This window comes from Phaethon aethereus, assembly GCF_964289735.1.
Source record: "Phaethon aethereus genome assembly, chromosome: 2".
Classification (NCBI taxonomy): Eukaryota; Metazoa; Chordata; class Aves; order Phaethontiformes; family Phaethontidae; genus Phaethon; species Phaethon aethereus.
The window spans coordinates 63,592,121-63,619,840 of NC_138582.1; the positions used below are offsets into that span (position 1 = coordinate 63,592,121).

The 27,720-nt window shown below is 36.5% G+C and overlaps 1 protein-coding gene across 1 annotated transcript in view; it reads left to right on the forward strand.

Annotated features, from left to right (window-relative positions):
- The window catches only part of DOK6 (docking protein 6), a gene marked incomplete at its 3' end in the record, with an annotated part of 266,062 nt that overhangs the window by 147,127 nt on the left and 91,215 nt on the right, over positions 1-27,720 (forward strand). Inside the window, exons 4-5 of the mRNA XM_082015374.1 lie at positions 7,612-7,731; positions 19,215-19,404. Coding sequence (XP_081871500.1) covers positions 7,612-7,731; positions 19,215-19,404 — 310 coding nt within the window. The remainder of the gene's footprint in view (positions 1-7,611; positions 7,732-19,214; positions 19,405-27,720) is intronic.

Consider the following 27,720-nt stretch of genomic DNA (forward strand, 5'->3'; position numbering starts at 1 on the left):
TGTGCGTTACTTTACTAGTGACAGACTCTTTTTGGACACTTGATTGATAGCGTTTAAGTCATTCCCACTACAGACAAGCTGCCTGGGGTTATTTTACTTTCATGCTATTGTCATTTAACGATAGTAACTGTTGAAACAGGTATGGATTGACAATCCTTGGGAACTGTCTAATTCCCATGCTGGATTCTTAACTGGCCTGTTGCTTTCAAACAAAATGTAGATGTTTCTTCTATGTTCAGGAGGGTTTTCATAAGTATTACTTTGTACTTGAAAGAAAGTTTGCATTGAGAGTGAAAGTTTTCTTAGGGATATTTTTGAGTAATGATGGTCTATCAGCTCACTGTTGATCTGTTGGACATACTAACACTTGATAAACATTTACGGTATAGTGACAGCCACTAGTCCCCAGCATGAAGTAGAATACATGATCTGTAAGGATATCTATAAATCTACCCTCAAGGACTAATTTACCCACTTAACAGTGTTATATTCCTGGAATGGCATCATTTATTTCTGTACGACTAATCACAGAGTAAAGTGATATCACTTTTTTTAAGAGCAAGAATTGCCATTTACCTAAAGAGAAAAAAGAAAACAAATGTCCTATAGTTATACTAGCACAAGAATTGAGCAAAAGAAATCACTTTCTTGTAGATTAACCGTTTTTCTTCATTTTCCCATACAGTCTCCATTTTTTAAACAAGTCAAATAAGTTCTATTTCTGTATGAAAACTACATTTTCAAGCAGCATTTCAGATAGGAAACTTTGTTTCCTACTGCTTTAACTTCTGTTAGGGACTGCTAGTCAGTGTTGTGGGGCATTTCTTTTAGGGTTTGAGTGAAGGGTGCTCTTTCGCTGCAATTTTACACTGGGAAGGAGAAGCAATGTAGGTAAGAGTAGATATTATGTGCAACTGAAGTTTTTTTGGGGAAATAGTTTAACAGTAACAGAACAATATCATCAACGTGACGAATCTTTTTAAATTAACGTTGTACATGTTTATATTATAGACAGGATAGTAGATGGTCTAGTAGCTGAGTGCTGGTTATTCAAGCTGACACTTTTGATCAGACTTGCAGAAACAAACTGGGTATTGTAAGGAAAATGTCAGTTTTCATATACCTGATAACTACAGAGATACACAGCTGGCTATTTGCAAACACAGGTACATGCACAAATTAAAATTATCAGAACCCTGTTTGTGATGTATCTTGCAGCATCTCCAGATAAGGGTAGATGATTTTTGGTGGAAATATCAGTATTAATTTTACTATAGCTAATAAATTTATTTTAGTAATTATTGTAATTAACTGTGCTATCCTTATGCCAACACAAGTTTGAAGTAGCAAATGATGGGAAAATAAAAGTTTGTGTATCATACTTAGACTATATCTTCCCTCAGTTAAAAAAGGGCATTAGCAAAATATACCAAGTTAAAGTTACAGAATAATATGTGCTCGTATTCTGTAATTATTCATTTAGCTTGATTGCTGCATTATTGAATATTCCCTTGGGCAAAAAAAATTATAATGCTCAAATTGTACAGAGAAAGGTGGGTATGTCATCAAATGGTTCGTATATGCAAAAATATGCATATGTTTTAATTGCTGGAATTAGTTAAAATTAAGGCTTTTATGGTATTTTTAAAAAAAGTGGCAATGACAAGAAATTTTGAGGGAACTTGACTCACCTACATTTTTTTTTCAAAGAATATTGTCAGATCTCCTTTAAAATATTTTGTCACAGCCTGAATATAGAGCATTTTCAGTAAGTTGATAAAATTTAACAGTGTATATGGTTTTCCTCATGATTTTTCCTTTTCCTTTTTGGTTCAGTGATTTATGCTTATATAATAACAGGACACTGTGCTCCAAGTGAAGGATTCAAAAATCACATGTCAAGAAAAATTCAAAAAATTTTCCTTAGACATAGTATTAGTTGAAACACAAGCAAAAATTCTATATGAGTCCCATATCTCATAAAATATCTTCAAATATAATTGGTCAGTAAAAATATAATTTTAATAACCTAATTTCTTTCAGAGTTGTAGCCCACTATCTCTGTTGCTCTCTAACTGAAAGCAAGTTTTAGTGTACATACAGATTAATTTTCTGTTCTTTTACACTAAATAGAATTTATGTCCCCTTCATGCTTCCTATCTATCATTTAACAAAAAATTGTCTAATTCATGTATAGCCAGTGTTAATCAGTAATACATGTTATTACACAAAACAGGCACTATCACTATGTTCCTCTGAGCAAAGATAAGAAATAACCACATTGCTGTGCATTTGTGTCTGCTTGAGTGTGTGTGATGTGCTCTAGCAAATGTGCCCTAAGTAATGAAGATACTGATAGATGACATATTTTAAATATTTGTAGAATAAAATTATGTTTGAATCATCAAAGGATGATATATATCCTGATAAAGGATAGCGTTTTTTTAGGTATTATTGATTTTGATAAGAAATTACATGTCTGCAGGCAATAGTGTTATTTACTAGTGAAAAAAAAATGAAATTAAGTTGCTGCATATATTGTATGTGGAGCAATGTAATAACACATTAATCCTGTGGGAATTCTATCATATTTTTTCCTATTAACTTCTAATTAAGGCTGGGTGATTTTTAGAAGAGATAAATTGTCGCATGTGGCTTTTCTGCACCATCTTTCTTTCTTGGTAGAGAATATGAGGCCTAAGTCCTACTAATCCAAACAGTAAAGATTCTTCAGTTTCATTCAGAGTAAGGATATGCAGTTGGATTTAGACCTTTTATAGAAGTAGTATTTTAGAGGGAAGAAGAGTCAAACAATTTGTGCAGAAAATACTTTAAAAAGTTTCAGAAATGAAGAAACTCACATTTTAGGTTTATACAGTTTGACATTAGGGAAAGCTCAAAAAGCAAGTGAGGTTTTTTGATTTGCACAAGGACAATGTTTGTTATACCCCTCTAATATTGCATGCCTGTTATTTCCAACTTAAATCCTTGGTTGCATCACTTTATGTGGTCTACATGAGAAGGGGAAGAGACAAACTTCCTCATACTTGTTTTCAAACATTAAGAGTTGTATATGAATGGAGCCATTTTTTTACAAATGCAATAATTAGGTGCTGCTAGTGATGGAAGGGATCGCCTGGAATGGAGGCCTTGCAGAGCAGAAGATGGCATTACTCAAGGAGACAAAGCTGGACTGAGCAGGAGTGGTCACCTCCTTGGGGCTTTATCTCAGGCTCATGGCATTCGACCATGCTTGCAACTTGTGGTGGATGATGACAGGCACCTATAGGATTGTGCAATGTGAACACAGGAGGTAAATGTGAAAGAATGCAAAGTTATCAGGATTCAGAAGGTATTTGGTTTAGTCCACACACAAAATGCTTCGTAAGTTAGGAGTCTGAAAACAATCCCACCTCCAGCCTTAAAGATCTAGGGGATCTCTAAGGACAGTGAAGTGAAATATATCTGTATCTCTGCCCCGCCACTTCCTCCCTGTGGAATGTTGTGTAGCACGAGCTATTTTAAACTGCAAGCAGCAGAAGAGCTCTTTAACTATTACAAATTTATATTTCTAACACCATTTGCCAATATTATTTCATCATCATTATTGTATCAACCAACCCATTTATCACCCTGTGGTATTACCTATTTGTAATATACAACTTCAGTGGCTGAAGTAGGTACAACACCAGTTTAATCACCTGGGAACTGAAGTAGAAATGACATATAACCTCAGGCATGACCTAGAAGCTCAGGTAAACTGCAGGAAACTATTGCCAATAACAAGGGGTGTGTTTTGTGTTTTCAGATAACAGGTTTACAGATTTGTTCCTGGTAATATTTCTTATGCAATAAACAGTGACTAATTAAGGTCCCATCTCTTTGCATTTTATCTCACTTCATGATAGTTGTATAGCAGCATTTTATAATCGAATAACAGTAAAGATGAAAATGCGAGTATTTGGATTTTATTTATAACTGTGGAAGCATGCTTTATAATTTATCATTCAGTCCAAAAATTCCGTTATCTCAAAAGGAAAGTAAATTTTTCAATGACAAGTACCAGTTACAACTAAAAACTCAGCATTTACCACCAATAAATCTAGTCTACATGCATTAAAGAGAAGGATTTTGCTGACAGTTTTTTATGGCTTGGTTCCACTGTAATATTTCATGTGTTTCAATATATGCATATAATCAAAATAAAGAAGTAACAGTGGTATCTTTGTTTTGTGATGTGGCAGCTGTCATGCTTAAAGATTGCTGCTGTGACTGATGCATTTATGTACTATAAATTATAATAATTTAATTTTTAAAATAATAAATATTTAATTTGCTATCTAGAAACACAAAGCACTCTATAGATCTTTTACAAGAGAATGCTGAACTGCTTTATAGATGCACATGATAAAAGGAGAGCAATGGCTTTGGCTTTGAAAGGTAATTCACCTGCTTCTAAAGATTTCACATATCTGTCAAGGAAAAGGTTGAAGGCAATCCCTTCCAAGTATGCAATAGCTATCAGGATGCGTTAGGTAAAACTAACTCACATAGTACTCTCATTCTCTTGAACTTCCACGTTTGTAGATAAAGTTTGTGCTTCTGAGAGCAGACACAAGTCCGCATAGTTCTGTGGGAAGATATTGCAGTTCTGCATTGAAACTATATTTTATGTAGTATTAAGTCAATCATTTTTGTAAGATACAAATTTTGAGTTATATGGCAATACAATGCATGTTATAGACTACACTTTGCAAAATATAGCCATGGTCTTATAATGCTCACAGTAAGATAAGATTCTTCTGTGTGGCAGTTGGAGAATGTTCTAACCTGGGTCTAATCATCAATGTCTGGCAGTGAAGAAGCAGCAGCTTAAATTAAACTGCCAGAGTCAAGTACTCTGAGAGGCAGTTTCTGGATCCAAGCTTTCAAAATCTAGATGTTCCTGTAATAGAGAGAGGCAAGTGGATTGAGGAGATGAAAACAAAAACTCTCACAAGAAACAGCTTCCTAGAGCAATGGGTTTTTTTTGTTTTGTTTTATTCCCCAAAAAATCTAGTGGAAATATGGTGTAAGAATACATATAAATAGATCTTGTTGCTTTTACATGAGTCCTGTTTTGAATATATATTGATGTTAAGCTGGATTTATGGAAATGCCAATAAGTTTTCCTTTCTTTTTAGATGTTTGTAAAATTAGAAATGTTAGTTTAGTGTTTGTTTACCATCATCTCATTCTACATTTCCAGAATGTACCCTTTCAGTCTGGGTGCAAGCACAATGAAAGTAAGTTATAAAATGCAGATTTTGTAAAATACATAAAATGTTATTCCCTGACCACACTCCGGGAAATATTACAGATGTTATATAGAGCTATGCATTTTGTCGGCATACTTATTGATCTGTGATACGGTTTAGGCAGAAAAGAAATTGTCAGAGGCAAGGAGACATGGGAGCACTCAACTAGATTTGCACTGTCATCTTTGTGCTACCAGCCTTTCTGCACTGATTCCCCCAAGTTTATCTGTAGCTGGAAGCATATGTTGGGCAACTCAGTGGAAACTCTCCCTGGGGGGGCTTGACTTACCCATGTGCTGGTGTGCTGGCCCCCACACCCGCTCTGTGTGCTGCCAGAATATGGCAGCATGTCTTGTGGTCCACTTTTATGATCCCCCAGCATGAAACCCTCTCCATGGGAAGGCAGGATTTGTAAGGCATGGCTCTGGTTCAAGAGACCTCACAAATATCCAAGGAAATGGCAAAGGCTGAAGGAGTGGAAGGGAAAACAGGAGGGAAATTTCTCCATGCATGAGCAGGAGATTAATTTTGGAGGTAGGTTTTTAAACAAATTCATCTTATTCCTTTTAAAAGCCCTGGTTTTATTGCTGTCCAGAGATACACCTTTTCTCACCTTACTTCCATCTGTAGAAGTGTTAAGGTACAGTACGCTGTTACCTCAATATTTTCTTTTCACATACAAAGTTAAATGTCATCTGGATGTTACTTACCACCAAAAGCTGAGGATGTTATGAGAAGATCAGCTTTGGAGATCTGTGTCCTGAGACAAAGACTACAGAAAATCAGGAAGAGCTAAGGGAAACATCTTTGCCTACAGTGCTCTGAAGAATCCCTCCAAATTGTTTGAGTCCCTGTGACAACAACCGTATTTGGCTCTCAGAAATCCCGCAATAAACTCTATCATTTGAGCTGTCTGCCTGGGAACTCGGTCAGCTGATAGCCAGGATAACTCAGGAATAATCTGTTCCTGGATTATTCAGGGCCCTGAACAAAGGAGGGTAGCCAAAAGTTCTTGGAGACCTGGAATTACATGCCTGTCTCTCTTGTCCAGCAGATGTTTCTGTCACTTGAGATCTATGCCTCACCAGGCAAGGATTTGAGGACTGTAGCAATTAGGTATTGAAAGATTTTTCTTGAATATAAATTTTCACTAATTACAATGAGTCACCATCACCAGATACTTCAGGGCTTGCATGCGGTGTTTTCCGATGTCTCCGAATTTCAGCACTACGTTGGAGAGATTGTCACAAAAGTATTTTCCAGATGTCTCCAAAAATAGGAAGAAAAAAACTGTGGCAGTTTAATAGAGACATTTTTAGAGGACTGAAGTCACCCACTCTTAAAGATGGTCAGATATGCACTGACTGTGACAATGGATGCTCAGCTTGTGCCTGGTGCCAAGCCTGCTCTCCAGAAAGTTTCCCTTAGGTGAAGCCTATCCTGTAACAAAAGACAGTCAGCCTAATCGCATGGTTTTTATTAGTTGTGGTTTCACACTGTGTGAATGCCATCTTGAGATGTTCTTTGACCAATGCCAGAGATATCGTGACGTTAAGTTTGGGAATTGGATAGGATGAAGCTGGGTGTGGAGAGGGGCTGTTGTGGTGTCTCGGGGGGTTATGCCTTGGGGAGTTCATGTCTTGGTAGACTGGCAGATAGGGAGCTCTCAGATGTATGTTGGTGGGATGCAATGGAGGACTCAGAAAGGACTAGAAGATTTTGAATTTTCATATAAATAGTCCAATTAATGCCCAAATTGCTCTGAGACCAAAAGAAGGTAAACAGAACTGAAGAAAGTAATTATTCAGACTAACTTGACAGGCATAGCCATTCAGCAGAGCAAGAGGAGATTTTGCATTTGAAGATCTTTTTATTACTCTTTTTTCCTTTGCCCCTAGAAAAGTATTCTAGAACCTTTAGAAACAGAAAGTGCTTTAATAGTTCAGATTCATCTAAAGAGCAGTAAAGAATATTTCAAATATTGTATCTAATGTTTTCCTAAATTGCATTTTTTCTTTCCAGAAGGCCTACTAGAAATATACTGCCTTGAAAACTTACTAGTCATTTCTCTTTTTTGTTAACTCCACCTCCTAACCCCAAATTTGAAAATGGAAGATGCGCTCCTAATAACGTAAACCCCTTTAGAAGTTCATAAATCAAGGCAAAGAAATTAATGTGAAACTTTATGCTAATAACTCAGGTTTCAACACAAGCACGTTGTCATAAAGCTGGTCAGTAAGAAGGTATTGATTCAACTTTGCAACTTTTTGAGTAAAACGTTAACACAAACTTTTTTGTTTGTTTGTTTTTCCAGAACTAGAGGCAGAGGAATGGTGCAAACATCTTTGCATGGAGTGTCTAGGAACGAGGCTCAATGACATAAGTCTTGGGGAACCAGATTTGCTTGCTGCTGGAGTCCAGAGAGAACAAAATGGTAAGTAACTATGTAATAGCCCCTCGATCAGTAGTTAGGTGATGTCCCGTTTTCTTTGCTTGTGTTTGTTGTTGTAAGGATTTTTACTATTAGCTATAAGCATGTCATTAAAAACTAAACATTTGGATGTGTTTTTGAGGCTTAATCCTATTTTTTCCTACAAATAAAGATGATTAAATTCCATGTCAAATAGCACACATAGAGTGACTTCATGCCTTCACTGCGTTCACATTTTCCTGTCATGGGAAACGATGACTATGACCTTTTTGGTTCTTGAAACAATGGATTCTGTGCAGAGGCATAAAAGAGCAACTGTTGTTCCACAGTCTTTAAAAGACAACGATGAACATATCAACACCACTTTGGACTGCAAAACACATATTTGCTTTAAACTCATACCTGCCTTGAATAATGAAGTCAAGGTCATCTAAATGTTGTCAAATACAGGTGAAAAGGGCAATGACAAATGCTAGTCAGTTCTAAGCCTGGGCTTGTAAATCTTCATCTAAAGGCTATTTGGAACAGGAATTTAGATTAGACAGGTGCACAGGAAGGATGCTAGTGGATGGAACATGCAATAACAAAAGAAAATCTGTGATTATCCTGTCATTTGATTCCTATTAAAGAACATGAGGGCAACACAAAATGTACTCATTTATTTCTCCCTAAATTACAGCTCTCAATGATTATTACTGTCTTCATGTTTTTATAAGATCCAACAGCTTTTAACAAAATAATAAAACAAACTGCCTCAATGGTCATAAACTATCAAGAAACTATCATTATAAACAAAATTATATAATTAAATTATAGCATGAATAGCACTATATTGATTATATTGTGTTAATTTCACAGAAGAGTCCAGACATCTCTGAACCTAATAACATAAAATACACAGAAATCTTTAAGATATTTTGTTCAAAAATCAGACATGTTCAAGTGTGATTTAAAAGAAGTTCAAAAGTTTGTGAAGTTGTTTGCCTGCTATGAGACACAGGATATAATTTGTAGTCTCAAACTACTTAACAAAGGGAAAGCTACTAATGCTGTAGGAAAGTGATAATGATCAGACACCACTCAAAGCATCCTGTCTGTTATACGCTCATAGGCTATAGGTATAAAACTCATATGCATGCTGTAGAAGACAGAACTATGTGAACAGGTGGAGCTCCTTCAAAAATTCAAAAGGGAATAAATCTTGTCAAAAACCTGTGATGTAAGCAGAAAAATAGCTTGAGATTCCTCAAGCTCTTTCTGCAGTAAATTCATGTACTTTCAAGCAGGTTTTGGACATAGATGGCAAATATTACATTTCCTCTTGTTCTTGAAAGAGATCCAGTTACGCACGCATGACCTCCAGAAGACATGGATTAGTTCTGTTTTGTGAACTAGTCTTGATTCAATTGCCTTAATCTAGAAATTAATTGCAGTGCTACCAAGCAGCATATATGAACATAATTAGCATTTTTATTGTTCTAAGTAAATAAATAGGCAAAGAGGCAAAGCATGTATTTGTTGTACAAATCACATGAATAAGAATGTGTGGAGGGTATCATTAGCCATATTCTTTTAAACCAAGCGGCTGAATACATATAATCCAATATTTGACAAGCATGCTCTGCTAAATCTTTAGTTACAGTATCTCAGGCAAGTAATTCTGATACCCATCCACTTCTTTCCCTCATCCCCTTGATGCACAACTCTGCATTTTAATAAGCATATTTGAAATTCAAAGGTGTCTTGTTCAGAAGCAAAGCAAAATCTGGTTTGGGAGTCTTTTAATCAACTTGGAAGGAAGGAAGAGTACAGAGATTCTTGCTATTGGTACGAAATCTAGCATTTTGTTCACTTAGTGGTGCTATAGGAACCTGCAGTTGCACTCAAATTTCTTTAGCAGATTCCTTCAGTAAAATCAGTTGAGTGGAATTGTGACTTCAGTTTATACTAGTTATCTTATTCTGCAGACTTGGCAGCATTATGCCCCACATGACTGTTTTACTGTTTTATGGAAAAGGTAACTAATTGTATGGTGGAATAATTCGGTGAGCTCTGACAAAAAAATCAAATTTTAAATTTATTTTCTTGCACCTTTTCCCCATATTGTAGCTTTTAAAGGCATGTTATCAAAAACTGGAGTTCAAAAGATACCTAAAAACCTTTCAAAAGTCTAGTGAGCTTTTGTTGACCTGAAAGTGAAAGGTCAAAGTTCATTTTCTAATTTGAAATTCACGAATAGTGACTATATGTATGAAGTGTCTAAAATCTTGTTCATTGTAAAAATGGCAGCTGTGTCACTATCAGGGTCATTTTACATTTTTTGTGTTAAATAAAAACAGTACACTGGTATAGTACCTTTGAATGTCATTATTTCAAAACATATTGCAAGTGTGTCGCTTCATAGAATTCCTCTTGAATTAATCAATGTGTTAATATTTACTTGAAACAGAGATGTGAGAATATAGTTTGTAAAACCTGTAATAGAATGGTAAAGCCTCAGCATCTAGTTTCATGCAGGTTCTGCTGCCTGAACCATACGAGGGCTCTCTTTCAGGTCACTGAAAAAAAGGTATCTCTTAGTATCTGAGCAAGACCACAGACTGCATTGTCATAAAGATTACAGTGCCAGTGGTTCTGCATTTTTAGCTATATTATATATTTTACCTCTTAAGGGCTCAAAGCAATGGGATAATGATGTTAAACTGTTGATACCTCTATGATATAACAGGGTGTTAATGCCATTAAACCCAAAAGAACAGGTGTATTAACCATTAATCCCATCTCATTCCACTGTCTTTTTCAAATGGTTACTTTACCCTAAAGATTTTCTGAAATGTTTAAAATTTGATAAAGATGCTTCCTTGATCATAAAAGAACTAGCCTAATAATTTTTTTCATGAGCTGCTTTACATTTTGATAGCAATATTATTTGTAATATGCTATGTTTTTCATCTGTCCAACTACTTTCCCATTCCATTCTTAGAGTGTGTGTCATGCACTTGTAAGGGTATTCACTGAAGACATCAACTAAACTTGCTATCTCTTGACAAAAAAGTTTTCTGTTGTGTAGGTTTCTGTATTAGCCCTTGTATATAATCCCCATAACCAGTACCTTCAGTTTACAACATTTTTAGTAATAGTCTTAATTGTTATTTTCTATGCCCTGGGACCATAAAAGCTCATTGCTACATGCTACTTCTATTTTTTATACCCAAGAACTCACATTTGAGAAAATACTTGGCAAGGAAAGTATATGTTTTCTGTAATTTGCCTAACATATCTTTGTTTCATCTGATCCCGTTTATCATAGAATCATAGAATACTTTGGGCTGGAAGGGACCTTTAAAGGTCATCTGGTCCAACCCCCCCTGCAATGAGCAGGGACATCTTCAAATAGAGCAGGTTGCTCAGAGCCTCATCCAACCTGACCTTCAATGTTTCCAGCGATGGGGCATCTACCATCTCTGGGCAACCTGTTCCAGTGTTTCATCACCTTCATTGTGAAAAATGTCTTCCTTCTATCTAGTCTAAATCTGCCCTCTTCGAGTTTAAAACCATTACCCCTTGTCCTATCACAACAGGCCCTGCTGAAAAGTTTGTCACCATCTTCCTTATAAGCCCCCTTTAAGTACTGGAAGGCTGCAATCAGGTCTTCCCAGAGCCTTCTCTTCTCCAGGCTGAACAACCTCAGCTATCTCAGCTTTTTTTTATAGGAGATGTGTTCCATCCCCCCGACGGTTTTTGTGGCCCTGGTCTGGACCCTCTCCCACAGGTCCATGTCTTTCCTGTGCTGAGCACTCCAGAGTTGGACACAGAACTCCAGATGGGGTTTCACCAGAGTGGAGTAGAGGGGCAGAATCCCCTCCCATGACCTGCTGGCCACGCTTCTTTTGATGCAGCCCAGGATTCGGTTGGCCTTCTGGGCTGCGAGCGCCCATTGCTGGCTCCTGTCCATTTTGTCATCCATCAATACCCCCAGGTCCTTCTTGTCAGGGCTGCTCTCAATCCCTTCATCCCCCAGCCTGTATTGATATGGGGGGTTGCCCCGACTCAGATGCAGGGCAACCTCCAGTGTCAATACAGGCTGGGGAATGAAGGGATTGGGAGCAGCCTCAATGCTGCTTTGATTGAGATTGAAGGATTGAGGGATTGAGAGCAGTTTATCCTCACTCTTCTTGTTCTCCTGAGATGAGCTTTTGATTTCAGAAGGGAAGACACCTGATTCCCTGTGACATGAATGCAACAATATGGTTTGAAAATCAGTTTGTTCCAAAGGCTGGAAAAATTGCTTGTTTGATGTGTAAATGTCATGGCTAAAAAGCCATATATTCGTAAGGCATTTCTGTCATATGAAGATAAAAATTTATGGTAGTGCAGCAATCTGAAAGAGCTGCTCTTTTATAGTTCTGAGTTGTTCAGTAAGTGCTAGTAAGATCTATTTTATTGCAGTTGCAATGTTGCTTGAGCCACCAGCAGCAAGAAAATCTGCACTGGTGATAGCTAAAAAAACTGAACTATAGATCTGCACTGCTTATATCAGAGGAAGAATAGAGAAGACATCTAAACAATTCTTGTGCAAAGCACATCAGTAACAGAAAACTTCTCATTGGATTTAAACTGTGTTATTACTTTCAAGAAGTATTACCACAAGTCTTACCATGTATACTCTGATGCAGAAAATGACCCTTAGTTGTTGGGGTTTTTTTACATTTAAGACTCACAACTAGTAGCTGCTTAGTTTGCAATGATATGCAGATTCCAATAAAAGTGAGATTTGAAATGAAGTTTCTGTCACTCTCCAACTATTTTACCTTCTTCCTCCTCCAAATCTGAGTGATTTGTGTACCTCAGCCCTACAGCACCAACCCTGTTTCTGTTTAAATTTCTTTTCACACCAGACACAGTCTCTTACTGTTTATGAATGTCCATTTAGATTATTTGATAGAGAATGAAAATATAGTATTAAATCAAAAGCTGTGAAGGCTATATGATCCTATTCAGATAATGAATTTAGTATAATGGCAGTGGAGCTGTCTGTACAATGATAAGACAAATAATAATACACACTTATAACTCCAGGAAAGAAAATCTGGACTTGGTTGGATCTGGTAACACTGCGAACAAGTAGTCTTCAAAACAATATCCTGTGATACTTACACAAACATTTCATATTCCTTAGGTTTCTCAAGCCGCTTCTAGGGAGAGTAATCATGAATGTAGAGTGCTGTCTCCATTTGGAAGTGGAAACTTCCTTTTCAGCTCTCAATGCATTTGGAAGCACTTGTAATACACCCCAAAATATAACAACAAAAACAAATCTGGGTTTTTTTTAATATTTTAACCTGCCTGGCTGTCTTCATATCTAGAATTAGACCATACTCATGATTTTTTTACAAAATATCACTCTTTCCAAGCTGAATACTTGTACTAAATCATATTGTATTAAATTTTACTTGTAAAGTTGATGTAAACAGTGAAGAAACTAGGCAAAGGTAAAAATACAACTTTTTAAACTGAAGAAAAGGCCTGATCCATCTTTTGCTGCTGTAGCTCATTTATTGTTTAGGTAACATGCCTGTGATGTCAATGTGATGCTTTTCTATTATGTGTTACTAGTGCTTTGTCTTTTTTTTTTTCCCCCCATTCATTATAAAGCTAATTTTGATTTTAGAAGTCTGGAAAAGTTTAAAATATACTTGATTCTTTTTACTTTTACTACCTGCCTAATATATAAATCAATATCTCATAAACTTACTTCCTTTGTAAAGTTGTTCCTCTTTTTCATAACATTTGTTTTACCTTCCTTTTTTATTTAAAAACAGCAGTTTTGCTTCCTGAGTTTTAATTGCAAGAAACTCATTAATTTCTGTAGCTTTTCATAGTGAACATCCTGAATCCTCAGAAGAGGTTTATGAGTTATTTCTTTATGCTACATATTGAGATTAGTAACTACAGCCAAGGCATAGAGTCTTTGTAATCACGTTCACAGAGCTGACTTGTTTTAAGGCATTTTCTAGGGTCTGTAGAATCCCTGTTTGTGATTTACTACATGAAAGCATTTTGCATGTTTTTTATTCATCTTCTGTTATCCTTAATCCATTTTTATACTTCATTTAAAAAAAAAAAATAAACCAAATATAGCCAGATTTATTAAAAAAAGAAAGATATTTACAATTTTAGTAGCTGATTAATCCAATGAGATTCCAGATTCTTCTCTACCTTACTACATATCAGTGAAATAATTTGAAAAAATTTCTTTATTATAGCCTTTATATTTTCATCGATATGTTAATAAAGATTTCAATACATCTTTAATGCAAGCAAAGCAGAATAATTATAAGCAAAGGGATAAAATTAATTCTGGAGTCCTGGTTCCTTACGGTGTAAAGCAGGAGAGAATCATTCTAATAGACCTGACATATGAATGAACACAAAATGCTGTGAATTCAAGACTTAAAGGTTTCTTTCCACCTGAAAATTAGCTACAGATGATCAGCAGCAGAAGTCTCAGAGATGTAGAAGGAGTCACTTCGAGATAGAGACTGAATGTTTGCTTTTAAAGCCTTTTCTTATATAGACCCTACCAACCTGACTGCCTCCTTCCATAAGTAGCTTTTCCCTCTCAGCTTTAAGCTGAAATGAAACAAAGCATCTGGATTGCAAGATTGCAATGTTGTCCGGTCAGTTTTCTGACTGGGATGATTTAGGCTAAGGAATCCAGTGATAAAAAGAACCAGGATCATTTGGCCTAACAGTCATTTTGCTTCCCCAGTACAACTGGACTTTGAGCTGAAATGCTGACAGCATTTCAGAGTTGCTGCCAAGTCTCCATCTCAATCAACATGCTCATTTTAACAAAGACTCTCATGCTTCTGTGCTCTGGAAAACGTTACTAAAAGTCATATTCTTGCCAAAGCCCCAGTGCTAAACACCTTTACATGCACAAAGTGTATGATGAAGCATTGCTCTGCTTTTTCAGGGAGGTGGGAAAGAGCAATTACATGGAAAAGAGTGGAATAATAAGTGTAGCCGTATATCAGCATTTTTTTCTCATCCTGGCTCCCCACACCCTGTACTTTGCTCTCACCAGTTTTAAAGGAGGGAGGAGGATAGTGAATCTGAATGCTGAGGAATTGCACCTGCTCAGTCTCAGCCTTGTTTGGCCAACAGAATAGCATCTACTTGTTTGGTTTCTTCCATGTCTCTATTTTCTGGGTCCCTCTAACTTATATTTTACTTAATCTTACTACCCAGTGAACAGTTTTGGTTCCTATATCAGGGCCATATATCAATTAATCCTTACACATTTCTTTTCATGAGACATCTGGTAGGCTATATATCAACATCTCACCTGTGATAGTGACATCTGGATAGTCTTAGCACTTTTGGTTCCCTTTTTTGGGGGGGCATCTTCAGGCAGCCCCTCCAGTGCACTGAGGTAATTACAGTCTAAGACCTGGGCTTACAATGTGTTGCAGCCTAGCTTTGGTCCTCAGTAGTTACAGAATGAGGCAGTTGAAGTATATGGGGAATCGTCTTGTCACTGATGCACTTTGTCTTCCATTTGGTTATGGTGTATCCACAAACACTTACGCTGTTATTTAGCAAATGCTTGTAGGACACAATTTCTTACTTTTACACTACCTCTAAGTTTCTAAACAGCACTAGTAGCTTTCAACTAAATATTCACTGCATTATAACCACACATTTTATTCACACTTTTTTCTCATGTCATCAACACTAGAGTTACATTGATAAATTAACCCTTCCATCCTTCATGCATCCACCTCAGCTTCCTCCACAAATCGGGCTCAAACAACCCCCGAGGCGTTGTATCAAACTGTGGCAAAGTCACATTCCACCTCTACTTCTCCCTAAAAGACATCCTAGGATTCATACTCATACTCCTCCCACTCGTAACCTTAGCCCTATTCTCACCCATTTACTGGGAGACCCAGAAAACTTCACACCAGCAAACCCAGTAGTCACACCCCCTCATATCAAACCAGAATGATACTTACTCGCATATGCCATCCTATGCTCAATCCCTAACAAACTAGGAGGAGTACTAGCTCCAGCTGCCTCCGTACTACTCCTATTCTTAAGCCCTCTCCTTCACAAATCCAAACAACACACAATAGCTTTCTGCCCACTCTCTCAACTCCTATACTGAACCCTAGTCACTAACCTTCTCATCTGAACATGGGTGGGCAGCCAACCAGTAGAAGACCTGTTCATCATAATTGGCCAGCTATCCTCCCTCACCTACTTCACCGTCCTCCTAATCCTCTTCCCCATTACTGGAGCCCTAGAAAACAAAATACTCAACTACTAAAAATACTCTAATAGTTTATAAAAAACATTGGTCTTGTAAACTAAAGGGTGAAGAGATCTTGTAAACCACTTCCCAAAAGACCTCATCCCACTCACATGTAGATGGTGTCTGACCCACAGAGATGCTAAATATCCTATTCAATATGAGTCAGAGGTTCTGGTGACCGAATTCAGCTGGGATCCCAAATCTAGCCTATGATTTTTTGTTCTTGCCTGGATAAGTTTAAAGGCAAAACTTGCCTCTCAAAACTGAATGATTGTACTACCATTACCTAGATAGCTGTTGAAACATTTTCTGAAATGGAAAAATTGGACCCTGCATTTTAGTTCCTAAAATCATTTAGTAGTATCCACACCTTTCCATGTCCTCAGTCTTCCACTACTCAAAAGTATTAGCTTTTGTTTCAAAAGCAAGTATATCCATCTTCAGTCTTCTCCAGCCCATATGTTTGTACACTTGGTTTTCTTGCCAATTTGAGTAAGTTCCAAGGGTGCTATGTTTTGCCCTGCAGCTGATGTTCAGTTTAATCAGACATATTTTCTTTAATCCATGACACCTCACCTTAGACACTGACCTCCCATGCAAAGTCAGGAAATGTATCCTGACAGTTTGAGTATTGCTTATGTCCTGAATATCCTTCACGCGATAATATCTTCAAACACTTCAGAGAAGTTGAGTATTTCATGAGTATCCTGGTAACTTCTAAAGCAAGTTGAAATATTCTGTGCTTTCAACACAAGAGTTTAATGTTTACTTCAGAAAATAATTGTACCATCCCACTTTCTCTGCTGTCTGATGCATTCTGTCAGTGAAGACAGGGAAATACTATATTCACCTATAGCAGGCCCATTCCCCCATAGACACATTGTGTGATTTCACGTAACGTAAAAGAGAACTGGCTGATGTCAGTCATCTGCGTCTTTCAAACAGAAGAGGTAAGTAACAGTAACAGCATGACAATGCAAAATTGGAGTCTAATATATGATAAAAGCATACCTGCGTAGCTCCTAGGTTTTTTTGCATGACCATCACAATGGTATACAGATACTGAAAAAGGACGCATATATATACACACATACATTAAAAAAATTATAATTCCATTGCAAAGTATAAGCTATCTTGTTCTCTACCATTCCCTTCCCAATGCAGTCATTGACCCATACTCCCATGTAAGTCTTTCCATTTACTTCAGTAGGCATTACGTGAGACCTGTGCCCAATGCACTCCTCTGAGGGTTAGGGGAAATTCTTTGCAATGATCTCAGCATCATCTGCTAATCTATTTGTGCCATGTGTCAGAAGACTTTTAGAAAACATTAAGAGTTTCACACTTGGGACCTTAGTCATAAAATGAAACTTTTAGGGCTAACACCCATTAGTGTGATTAATGAGAACTAGAACCTGGGAGAAGAGGTTGAATGGCTATGAGACTGAATGAATCAGCTGGGGAATCATTAATAGGACAAAATTAAATTGACTGAAACAGTATAACATTGGGAATGACAAGTTTACTTGTAGCTATGCAGGACGGCAGTTCTTACTGCTCACCCAGCAGTTCCCTGCTTCCATTAATTCCTTAGACAAACTTTTGCTACTTTATTGATACACACACACACATACTCCACACACACTTCTAACATGTTTTATATCAACCCACTTATTTGCAAAATTTTCACGGGTTTTTCAGAAAAGTATATATAGCAAATGTTTAAAAATAAAGACAAAATGCTTGTGATATTGAATGTTGAACACAATGGGAAGTTGCATCTAATTTTGACTGTTATGACAAATTTCTCTCACTTTATTTTTATTTATTTACTCTTCTGATTACTTTAAATTCCCTCTTATTTTTTATGGGGACACCATGAGAAAATTCAGTGCAAATGGTGGATTAAAAATGTTCCACACCAAACTGTCATTAATTTATTAAGTAATTGGAGACAATTTTCCTATCAGGCATCCCTTTAAAGTACATTTTCCCAGTACTGTTTATTGAATGAGCATTTCTCATGCTCATACTTTAAATCATTCTTACCTTTTTTGTCAACACCCTTCAGTGCAATAGCATTGACATTTTGCATTTCTATTCTATTTCAAAAATGAAAGAAAATTGTGAAAGGAAGTTGTGAATCAGCTGCAATCTCCCATATTATGCTATTAAGCCCTAAGATTTCAGTGACTTTACAGTTAAACTATAAGCTAACACTTTCAGCTGTACAACCTGAAACTTAACTGAGTTTTTCATTCTTTGTAGAAGAAACTAGTAGAAACATTAGTTATTCTTCAAAGAAAATTACATTTTTATTTAAAATTCTCTTGCTATTACTGTGATTTACTTCCTTCCATATGAGTTAATGGTGGTTTATATCATCTTGGCTTTTTCCTTTTTTCCTTTTTTTTAAGGATAGTTTTTGCATTGCTTATTAAATCACATGCACTTCATGTGCATTCAGGCACTTCAGAAAATCGCTAATGCCTTTGACCTCTTACTGCAATGAGTGCACTTTGCAGTAGAAGTGCAGTTGATAGCAATTGATGTCATGACCATTGTAATATATGGTGTTGAATCAGATTTTTCAAGAAAGACACAGATAATTAAAAATGTTATTAATTTGACAGATGATAACGAGTTTGGCAAAAAAATAGAAACTGAACACAAAGAATGGTATTATTAACGAGCTTCAGTAAGTAAAACCAGGGTTGCAATTTCAAGGACAATTTTTCTAAGAGGCAATGGTTCTATATACGTGTTTTGCCAAGATACCTATAGTTTCATTTTTTGAGAGAGGAATCCCTGTCAGAGTTCAAGTCATTGTGAATTCTGATTTGCAAAGAGTCATGGACCTTAATGTGAGGATAAACGGCTTCAGTTAAGCTGCTGGGGACATCTGTCAAAGAGGACTATGCAGATCAGCTGCGAAAGATGTTTCAGTCTGCTGCATTATTTATAATGAAAATGAAATGAAGAAGATTCTCCTCTTATTTCTCTCATGTATACTAGCAAGGCTTCTTTGACATCAGTGGATCCTCACCTCTGTTCGAGACTAGAAATTTGGTCTTGATTTCTGAACCATCAGTGACTAAATATTTTAATTTTTTTTCCCAGTATAAAATCGGTGATACCTTATTTTGCGTTGTGTTTTTTCTTCCAGAACGATTCAATGTGTATCTTATGCCTACACCAAATTTAGATATCTATGGGGAATGTACAATGCAGATCACACATGAAAACATCTATCTCTGGGACATCCACAATGCCAAGGTCAAGCTGGTCATGTGGCCTCTGAGCTCTTTGAGGAGATACGGACGTGACTCAACATGGTTCACATTTGAGTCTGGAAGGTAAGAGCTAAGGAGAAGCAGCAGGAAGAAATAAGCAGGAGTTTTTGAGAAGCAGTCTGATAAGTTAGATTAGCCTCTCATTATAAGGAAAGATGGAATACATGGCTTCTCCATAGACTTCCATTTGTTGAATATTACTTTTCAATATATTCGACCCCCTGTTTGAAATAAACATTAATACATCTTATATTTAGTAGGAGCTTAAGCTTCCTCTGACTTTTATTTAACTGCAGTTGAATTGCATTCTTAAGGTTTATGAGTCTCACTGTGCTTAAACACTAGTGTGATATAATTTGAGTACTTTTGATGAAGAAGAAATTAAGTCTGGATCATGGAAAAATGTTCATCATACAGTATGAATGGAATAACTTCTGTTATGGTAGATATTAGTCTTTTTGGATGTTCCTGATGACTGATTGCCACCCTAGAGTATAATTGCAAGCAGGAGTACAGAGAACATTGTGAACCCATAAAAAGGCTACCTTTTTTTTCTGCCTGCAGTTTTAATCCTCATTGCCATTTCCATCTTCAGATCAGTTTTAAATGTCCACGGAGCTCTGTTTTGCCCTCTTTTCACATCTTTTTAATGCATTTTGTATCTTGCTGTTAGGTCCACTACCTTTTCTGCGTTTCCGTGCAGAAATAATTCTGCATTTATCTCTGTCTTTGGTGATGTTTCATTTTGTATTTTATGGTTCTAGTCTTTTCTAAGTTCGTCATACTCCCTTATGCTGAGCCTGAATTTTCTCAAGCAATCTGTGAAATTACAGGTGTCTCTACACTCTTGGGTTAGCCACATTGCCTTGTTAAAAGTATTTATATGCATTTCGATGTGTGCTTACTTGTTCAATATCATTAACAAATATTCACAAAAGTACAGTAGGTGATCACAAACAAAAACATGGATCAAATGGACCCTGCAACCTAAGGAGGTAACGATCAAAATTCCTCTGAAGTTTCTTATAGATGGGAGTTACCACTTAACTAGTAACTTTGTATATTCAGACTGGTGTCACCAGAGCATTTTAGTGCTCTGCTACTTTTCTGTTATGACTTCACCATTAAAAATCACTACTTTTTTTATTTAATATCATTTTACTAAAAATTAACAATGAATGACCCATGTTTCAATGATTAAGCTGTGAGGCTCATTCAAATACACAATTTTAGTAAGAATAATTTGCTAAATCATTCCTTCCCCCGGGCCTCAAACTAACTCATGTGACACTAGTTCAAGAAGCATACTTACAGCAATATCAGAAAGTGAATAAAATGCCCAAAACAATGCCTGAAACCCACCATAGTGTTCTGGGGAAAGCCAACCAAGCAAGCAAGAAAGAAACTAAACCCCTAGGTTTTAGCTTTATCTCATTCTTTGTGAATAACCCACTCATCTGACTCTTTGGCTAAATTTGTATTTGCAAGTATGCATTTTATTAAAGGGGAAGGGGGTTATTTTTGCATAAAAACATGATTGAAGACTTACTAATGTTTACTTATTCAGAGTAGTATATCTGCGAGTTGACACACTTTTAATTGATTCTGAAGGAAACTGTCTTTGGAAACGGGAATCATTGTTTACTACAATTAAGCTGCTAATACTAATTCAGATTAATCACTTAAAGTTGATTTATTATACATATCTCAAAATGACACACATGTTTCATTCTCTGTGTTTAATGATGAAAAAAGTCACTCCATAGTTAAATTCTTTTTTTTTTTTTTTTACAAGATAGTTGCTTTCTGTACTGCTCTATTTTTATATATGGCACATCAGTACTAACAAACTATGTATCGTGTTTGTATATATTCAAGTAAAATACGAGTTTTATCTCTCTGCTTTTTCAGGCCTCCTACAGTATTTTAATTCCATGCTAGTATCTGAATATCATCGTCTGCTACAATCCATGGACCATGCAACCTGATGAAAAGTGGATTGTTTTTCTGTGGTTTATTATTATGAGCTAGCTCTGCCTTTATCTGTCATGCTTTATTGTCTTTGATCTAATTCCTCCCCTTTGATTTTTTGGGAGTGCTTTATCAGTCTGATTTGGAAACGCATAAAGACTAGATTTATACTGGCAGAAAAACGTAGAGGTAAAAAATCGAACTGGAGAAAAGTCAGTATCTTCAATAACATCTGAAGACTATATAGGGCAACACTAATGCTCATGTCAAAACCTGTTCTTGATTTGTTTGTTTTTTATTTTTTAATCAGCATCTTTCCCATCTTTCTGAACATTGTTTTCTTTGTCCCTTGATCTGCTAGAACCTTAATGCAGCAAATTCCTGATGCATGCTGTCTTATCAGAAATGAAGTGCTCATACATATTTTAAGAGAATGTTACACAGTAAAAGTGTTGTTGCTTTACTTTTTCCCGAAGGCTTAAATATTAAATGTAGACAATTGCTTTAAAAGAAATATTTTTAAATAGGTTCTTATTTTTTACTGAGTTTTAACACCTTTGCAGTATATATGTGTGGTTTGCATGAACATTAAGAGCTCAGTTTTATATATTTATTATCCATCCTCAGTTTTAATATTACTTTGTTTAAGAAAATAAATTCCTCCCATTAAAATAAAGACATATTCACAAAGACATACTATGACAAATAAATGGATGAAAATTAAGCTTTCAGACAATTAATTAATATTGCTTTGCATTTAAATGGAATATGGACTCAGATGTACAAAACTAAACTGTTCACTTGTCCAATGAAATGTAATAACTACACAGCTGGGAGGATGTCTAAAATACGGGAGGAATGGACACAGATTCTTTGAAACTGCTAGATTTTTCTGTTTAGTTTTGCACTGAATTGGAGTTTGTAAATATGTATCTTTGTACTACTTATGAAGTTAGAACCATTCTTATTTTTCATTATTTAGTGAACCAAGGAAAGTAAATATTTCTTGCACAGTGATTTACTTAATTTGTCTTCTTCCCTATCCAAACCCTGCTGAGATTTGGGGGAAGCAGTTTTGTGTCACTTAGTTCGATGCCAGATGGAGAGATTCACATTATTTGAAGTACCTGATTAGGGATAATCCCATGCAATCTATCCATCAATCAGAAAACGGGAATTCACAACTGTTAGGCACTACAATAGCTTTGTACTGATTAATACTGTGCATCTAAGACAGCCTAGCATTCACTTTTCCAAGAGCCAGGCTTTCCACCTGAACAGCTTCGGATTGGCTTGGGGAGTTCTAATGTTGAATCATCAATGTCAACAGGGTTTCCTTAATTTATGGACATGTATAACGTATTCAGACACCTCATTCTCATTAATTTAGGTATTGGGTGTGTTGGAGACACTATGCCTCAGAATGCAGTTGATCTGCACGAGTGCACTTACTTCTCCTCAAACTGTTGGAACTGCTGCTCCACATACACGGGCATTAGTCCCTGACTGTCTCTGATTTTAAGCCCCTGAAATGGGAAGTGTGCTCCCATTAAGTGGGCACCCCCACTTAACTGTCCAGATGAAGGTACTGTAAATTTGCACTGCATTGCATTAATTACATGCAATCCAAGAAACATGCCAGCAAAGCAGTAAAACAGGTACAGATGAAATATCTCATAGCCCAGATCAGTTGGGAAGATACTGTTTTCAGACTCCTGCCAAAGTTACAGGATTTGTTTTGCTGATATTGTAAAGCAAACAATCCATAACAAAGGCCATAAGCAACGTTTAAAATTCACTGTCTGGAAACTGCAAAAAGCAGTTGTCCAAGCTTTCCTTTTAGCAAAACAAGCTGGCTGAGGTACCTTTTTAGGAGCATAAGAGGAGATTCCTAAGAATTCAGAATTGTTTTTCATCTCTTGGGGTGAGGCACTGAGAAAAGTAAACACATATGGACTCTTTGTTCCTTTTGAAATATTCTTTCTTTTGCTTTGGTGCAATTCTGCCATTTACATTAGACAGTATTTTCTACGTATGGAAGCTGTCTGGTCAAGTAGATTAAGTGCTGGCCAGAAGTATCCAACAAAATAGCCAAAGTCAAGCTGAAGACAAGTTAAACACAAGCCCCAGCCAAACTTTGTCAAATATTGTAAGTTTCCAGCCGAGTAGAGACATGGAGGCAGTAGGTTTGTTCTTGGAGTTTTGAGAACAGAAGGAGCCACAGATCCATGACACACTCCTTTTTCTGAAATATATTTTCTTCTATTTTGTAGACAAGACATTGAAATTTAAACAACTTCAAGTATTTCTGAGTTTATTCATGCTCTGCATTCAGAGACCCATTGAACCACACTAAACTGTTCCTTTTTTATTTGCCTTTGATTTTGTTTTTTTCTTCGTCAGAGAAAATCTAATGAAATATGGTATTCTCTGTCATTTCTAAGATCTGGAATCTGTTTCTTTTCTTGAGAAAAATATTAAGCTCAAGCACTGCAGAGCAGTGACATGAGAATTTCTCAGATTTTTTTTTCCCTTTATGCGACCCAAGACTGACATACTCATTTTCTCAGTGGTAGATACACAGATGGTAGGGTTATCTGAAGCAGAAAGTTCAGTGTTTGCTTCAGGCACTACATCTGACTGAAATCTTTCATTTGTCCATCAGTCTTTGGTGATGATTTTTGGTGTTAATGTGAAATGTATTAGTCAGTTAACCATTAAAGTTAAGTTTCAGGAAGAATCCTCTTTTTTCCTTATGCGGGGAGAGGTCCCTTACGTATGTGCCTGATGAGATAGTTGTTCTGTGACTTCATACACTCATGTATGTATCAACTCAGGTCTCTACCTCCCTGAAGAGAAGCCTTTAATTCCTGATTGCTGATTTATTATCTAAATTGTGGATTAAGTTTATCATAGTGCCATAGAATTATAAATCATATATTATTAATCATTCTAAGTATCATTACAAATCATAAGCTTGTGTCCTAATTTCAGCTGGGATAGAGTTCATTTTCTTCCTAATAGCTGGTGTAGTGCTGTGTTTTGGATTTAGTATGACAATAATGTTGAGAACACACTGATGTTTTTAGATGTTGCTAAGTTGTTGTAGCACTTACACTCAGTCAAGGACTTTTCAGTATCCCCTGCTCTGCCAGCGGGGAGGTGCACAAGAAGCACAGCCAGGACAGCTGCCCCAGGCTGGCCAAAGGCTGCTCAGGGATGGGCTATCGATCACCAGGTGGTGAGCAGTTGTTGCATTGGGCATCACTTGTTTTTGCATATTCCTTTGCCATTATTAATATTATTACTACTGTTACTATTACTACTACTGTTACTACTACTATTACTGCTATTATTATTATTTCCTCGTTCTTCACTGTTCTATTAAACTCTTTTTATCTCAACTCATGAGGGGTTTTTTTTCCAATTCTCTCCCTCATCCCACCTGGGGAGGGGAAGCGAGCAAGCAGCTGTGTGGTGCTTAGTTGTTGGCTGGGGCTGAACCACAACAGCTTGTCATAGAATTTGTAAGTCACTTTGGGTTGAGCAGCAGTATGAGCACCTGCAATAAATAGTTTTATCATTTCATATAATAAGATACAAATGTTAGCTCAGAGCTCTCAGTATGCCACACTTAATAGTTAAGTTTGTTAGGACCTTTTTCTTCTTTTACCCCTTTGTAATATTTTAAAAAAGCCTAATTACCCATGATGTGAATTTTCTGTGATTTTGTTTTACCTCTTTTCTCACTGTCTCTTCACTTCTTTCTCATATTCTTTCCCCAAGTGGTATGTTGCTAAAATCTGAAAATAACTTTAAAAAAGAAACAGGAATCTCTTGTGTGTATCCTCCCCTTATTTTCTTCAGTAATACCATAGCTCTGATTTTAAGAAAAGTGGCGGTTTTACTGCTGAACAGGTTTAATTATTTACTGGTATTTAGCAGTGCCAAGGTTATACTGTAATATGTTGTAATTGTAGTTCCATTCCTGCATTTTTTCCATTCCAACTTCATTCCAACTCTCAGTATACATTCTGCCAAATTCTTGACCTGGAATAAGTTCTGTGTTAGTCATCTGATTCACTTAAACCCTACTTTAAAAAGGAGTTGTGTGTTTAACTCATCTACAGGACTCTTACTCCCGTTTTGATCATCGTACCTAATCGAAGAACTCTTTTACTAACGGAAACTAATATAGCTTGTTGTAAGTGACTTATAAAGTGCATATTTCATTTTCACTCCGCCAAGGCTCCTCTCAGACTGCTCTAGTGTCAGTAAGTCACAATGAGTTCCACCAAAACTCACATAACAATGAAATTCTCTACAGTATAACTGAATATGACAGAGAGAAGGGATTATATACAAGCTCCTTTATCCTAAATTTCTATTGCACCTTCTAAAGTGTTCTGCTTTTTTTGAGTCCCTGATTTGAAAATTCAGCCATGATATACATACCTGCAAAAGAGTTTCTCCAACTGACAAAGAATGCCTGAGCCATTCCACTTTGCTGTGAAAGCTCTAATTTTGATAAGAAAAACAGTGGCACCTCAAAATAGACAATATAGTAAAAGAATAAAGTTAGCTTTATTGAACTGTACTTTTATCACAAATACATTGAGAAGTCAGTGACTCCTGGGACACAGTAGCAAACTCCACAGATGAGGCTGTGTAGCATAGTAATGAACAAATTTATAAATACCGAATTGTTAGGAATGAGCACATCACTAATTCATTATTCAGCATTGCCTAACCACTAAGTTTCCTTATAAATTTGTACTGAGTGACATATATGCAGTTAGAAAAAGAGGCACCAAAAGTTTGTGCAGTTAACACAAAAGACAGCTCAGAAGGAAAGCCATAATCTCTGTTGTATCTACAGAAGGGTCTCATATTTGCATATTTTACAACATAGAGAGCACAGCGTGAGTTTTCAGCTGATTACTAGATATCCAATATCGTTGGTAGAAGTCAAACGTTACAAAGATTTTTAATATAATCACTATAATTTGAATTTTATTGTTTGCCAAATGTATTAGCAGACAGCATGTTATGTTCCTTCTGATGATCCTGAGATAACATGAACTGTGCCTTCCAGTTGAAGTGCACAATTTGCCTTCTCCCTTTGTAACATGGTTGCACATCATAATCAAAATAGGACTTGTTTTAAAATATTTTGAGACCAGCCACCATTTTTCTTTCAGATGTCTTTACATCCACGCTTGACCCCAGAAGATTTGTTTTTTACTTACCATATTTTAATTGTCTTTTTTTCATACATATGCTCTGCTGTAAGCATGCATTGTTGGATTAATATGCCTGATGCTGAATGTGACTAACAAGGTTATTGCTGTATAGGGTATGGGTGGAGAAGAAGCAGACAAAATAATTCATACATTCTTAATCACATTTTAACCCTTGAATTTCACAGTGAGTAATAGCAATAATTAATCTCATATGGCAGTTCTGAATAACTTGAGATGCTCCAGAACAGGTCCTTTTCTCTCCAAGAGTCATAATAACATTTAACCTTCTACCTCAAAACACAGGAAGACTAAATCATCTCAGATCTGAAAAGTAAAAAAAAAATAATTAACCCCCCCTCCAAAAAAACAGCAAAACTCAGAAACTCATGTATACGAAATGTTAATAAATTTCATAAGGGTCTTCATTTTTTATATAGATTCCATTTACAGTAAGTGCCAGGGTGTCCATTTCAGCAGTAAAATACTGTTGCATCTCTCCCTCACCAAGCCTATTTGCATGGGCTGATTAAAAATGCTGAAAGTGGGCACGTAATTATCTATACAGACAGTAGGAGAGTGTTAAACACTTCACAAAGGGCAATCCAGAAGGCCACGTGTTGCATAGAGAACCATCTAACCAGCAAGAATGTTAAGCACAAATAAATCCTCCTTTTCTCCGAAGCTTATGAATGTAGCGTCATCGATTGAGGAGGAGGTTTGAAATATCCTCCATGCTGCGGCTGTGTACTGTACAAACATAGAAGGAAGTAATCAAAATGCAAAGGCTGGAATTTGCACAACAAAAGAGTCTTGTTCATGAATATGCAGGAACCTGTGCAAACCTGCACTTGCACATAGATATACTGAGCATTGCAGAAGCGTCAAGGGGCACGTTTTTAAATGTTTGTGAGCTTCATTTATTGTCAGGAGCTGTGATTCCTCAGCTTCAGCTGGCAAACATACTTACTCTAAAGGTCTTTTTAGTGTCTGAACAGTTGTCTCTTGTATGTCACGTGAAAAACGGCAATGGAAGTTTTATATTTTTCTCTGTCTTGGGACTTGGTTATACTGGAATCGAGTATAGCATGACCGCTGGTTGCTACTCGTGAGCTGAGAGCGCTGCTTTAGCAAACTGGTCTTGAAAGGTTTGCCTAATGTCAGCCCA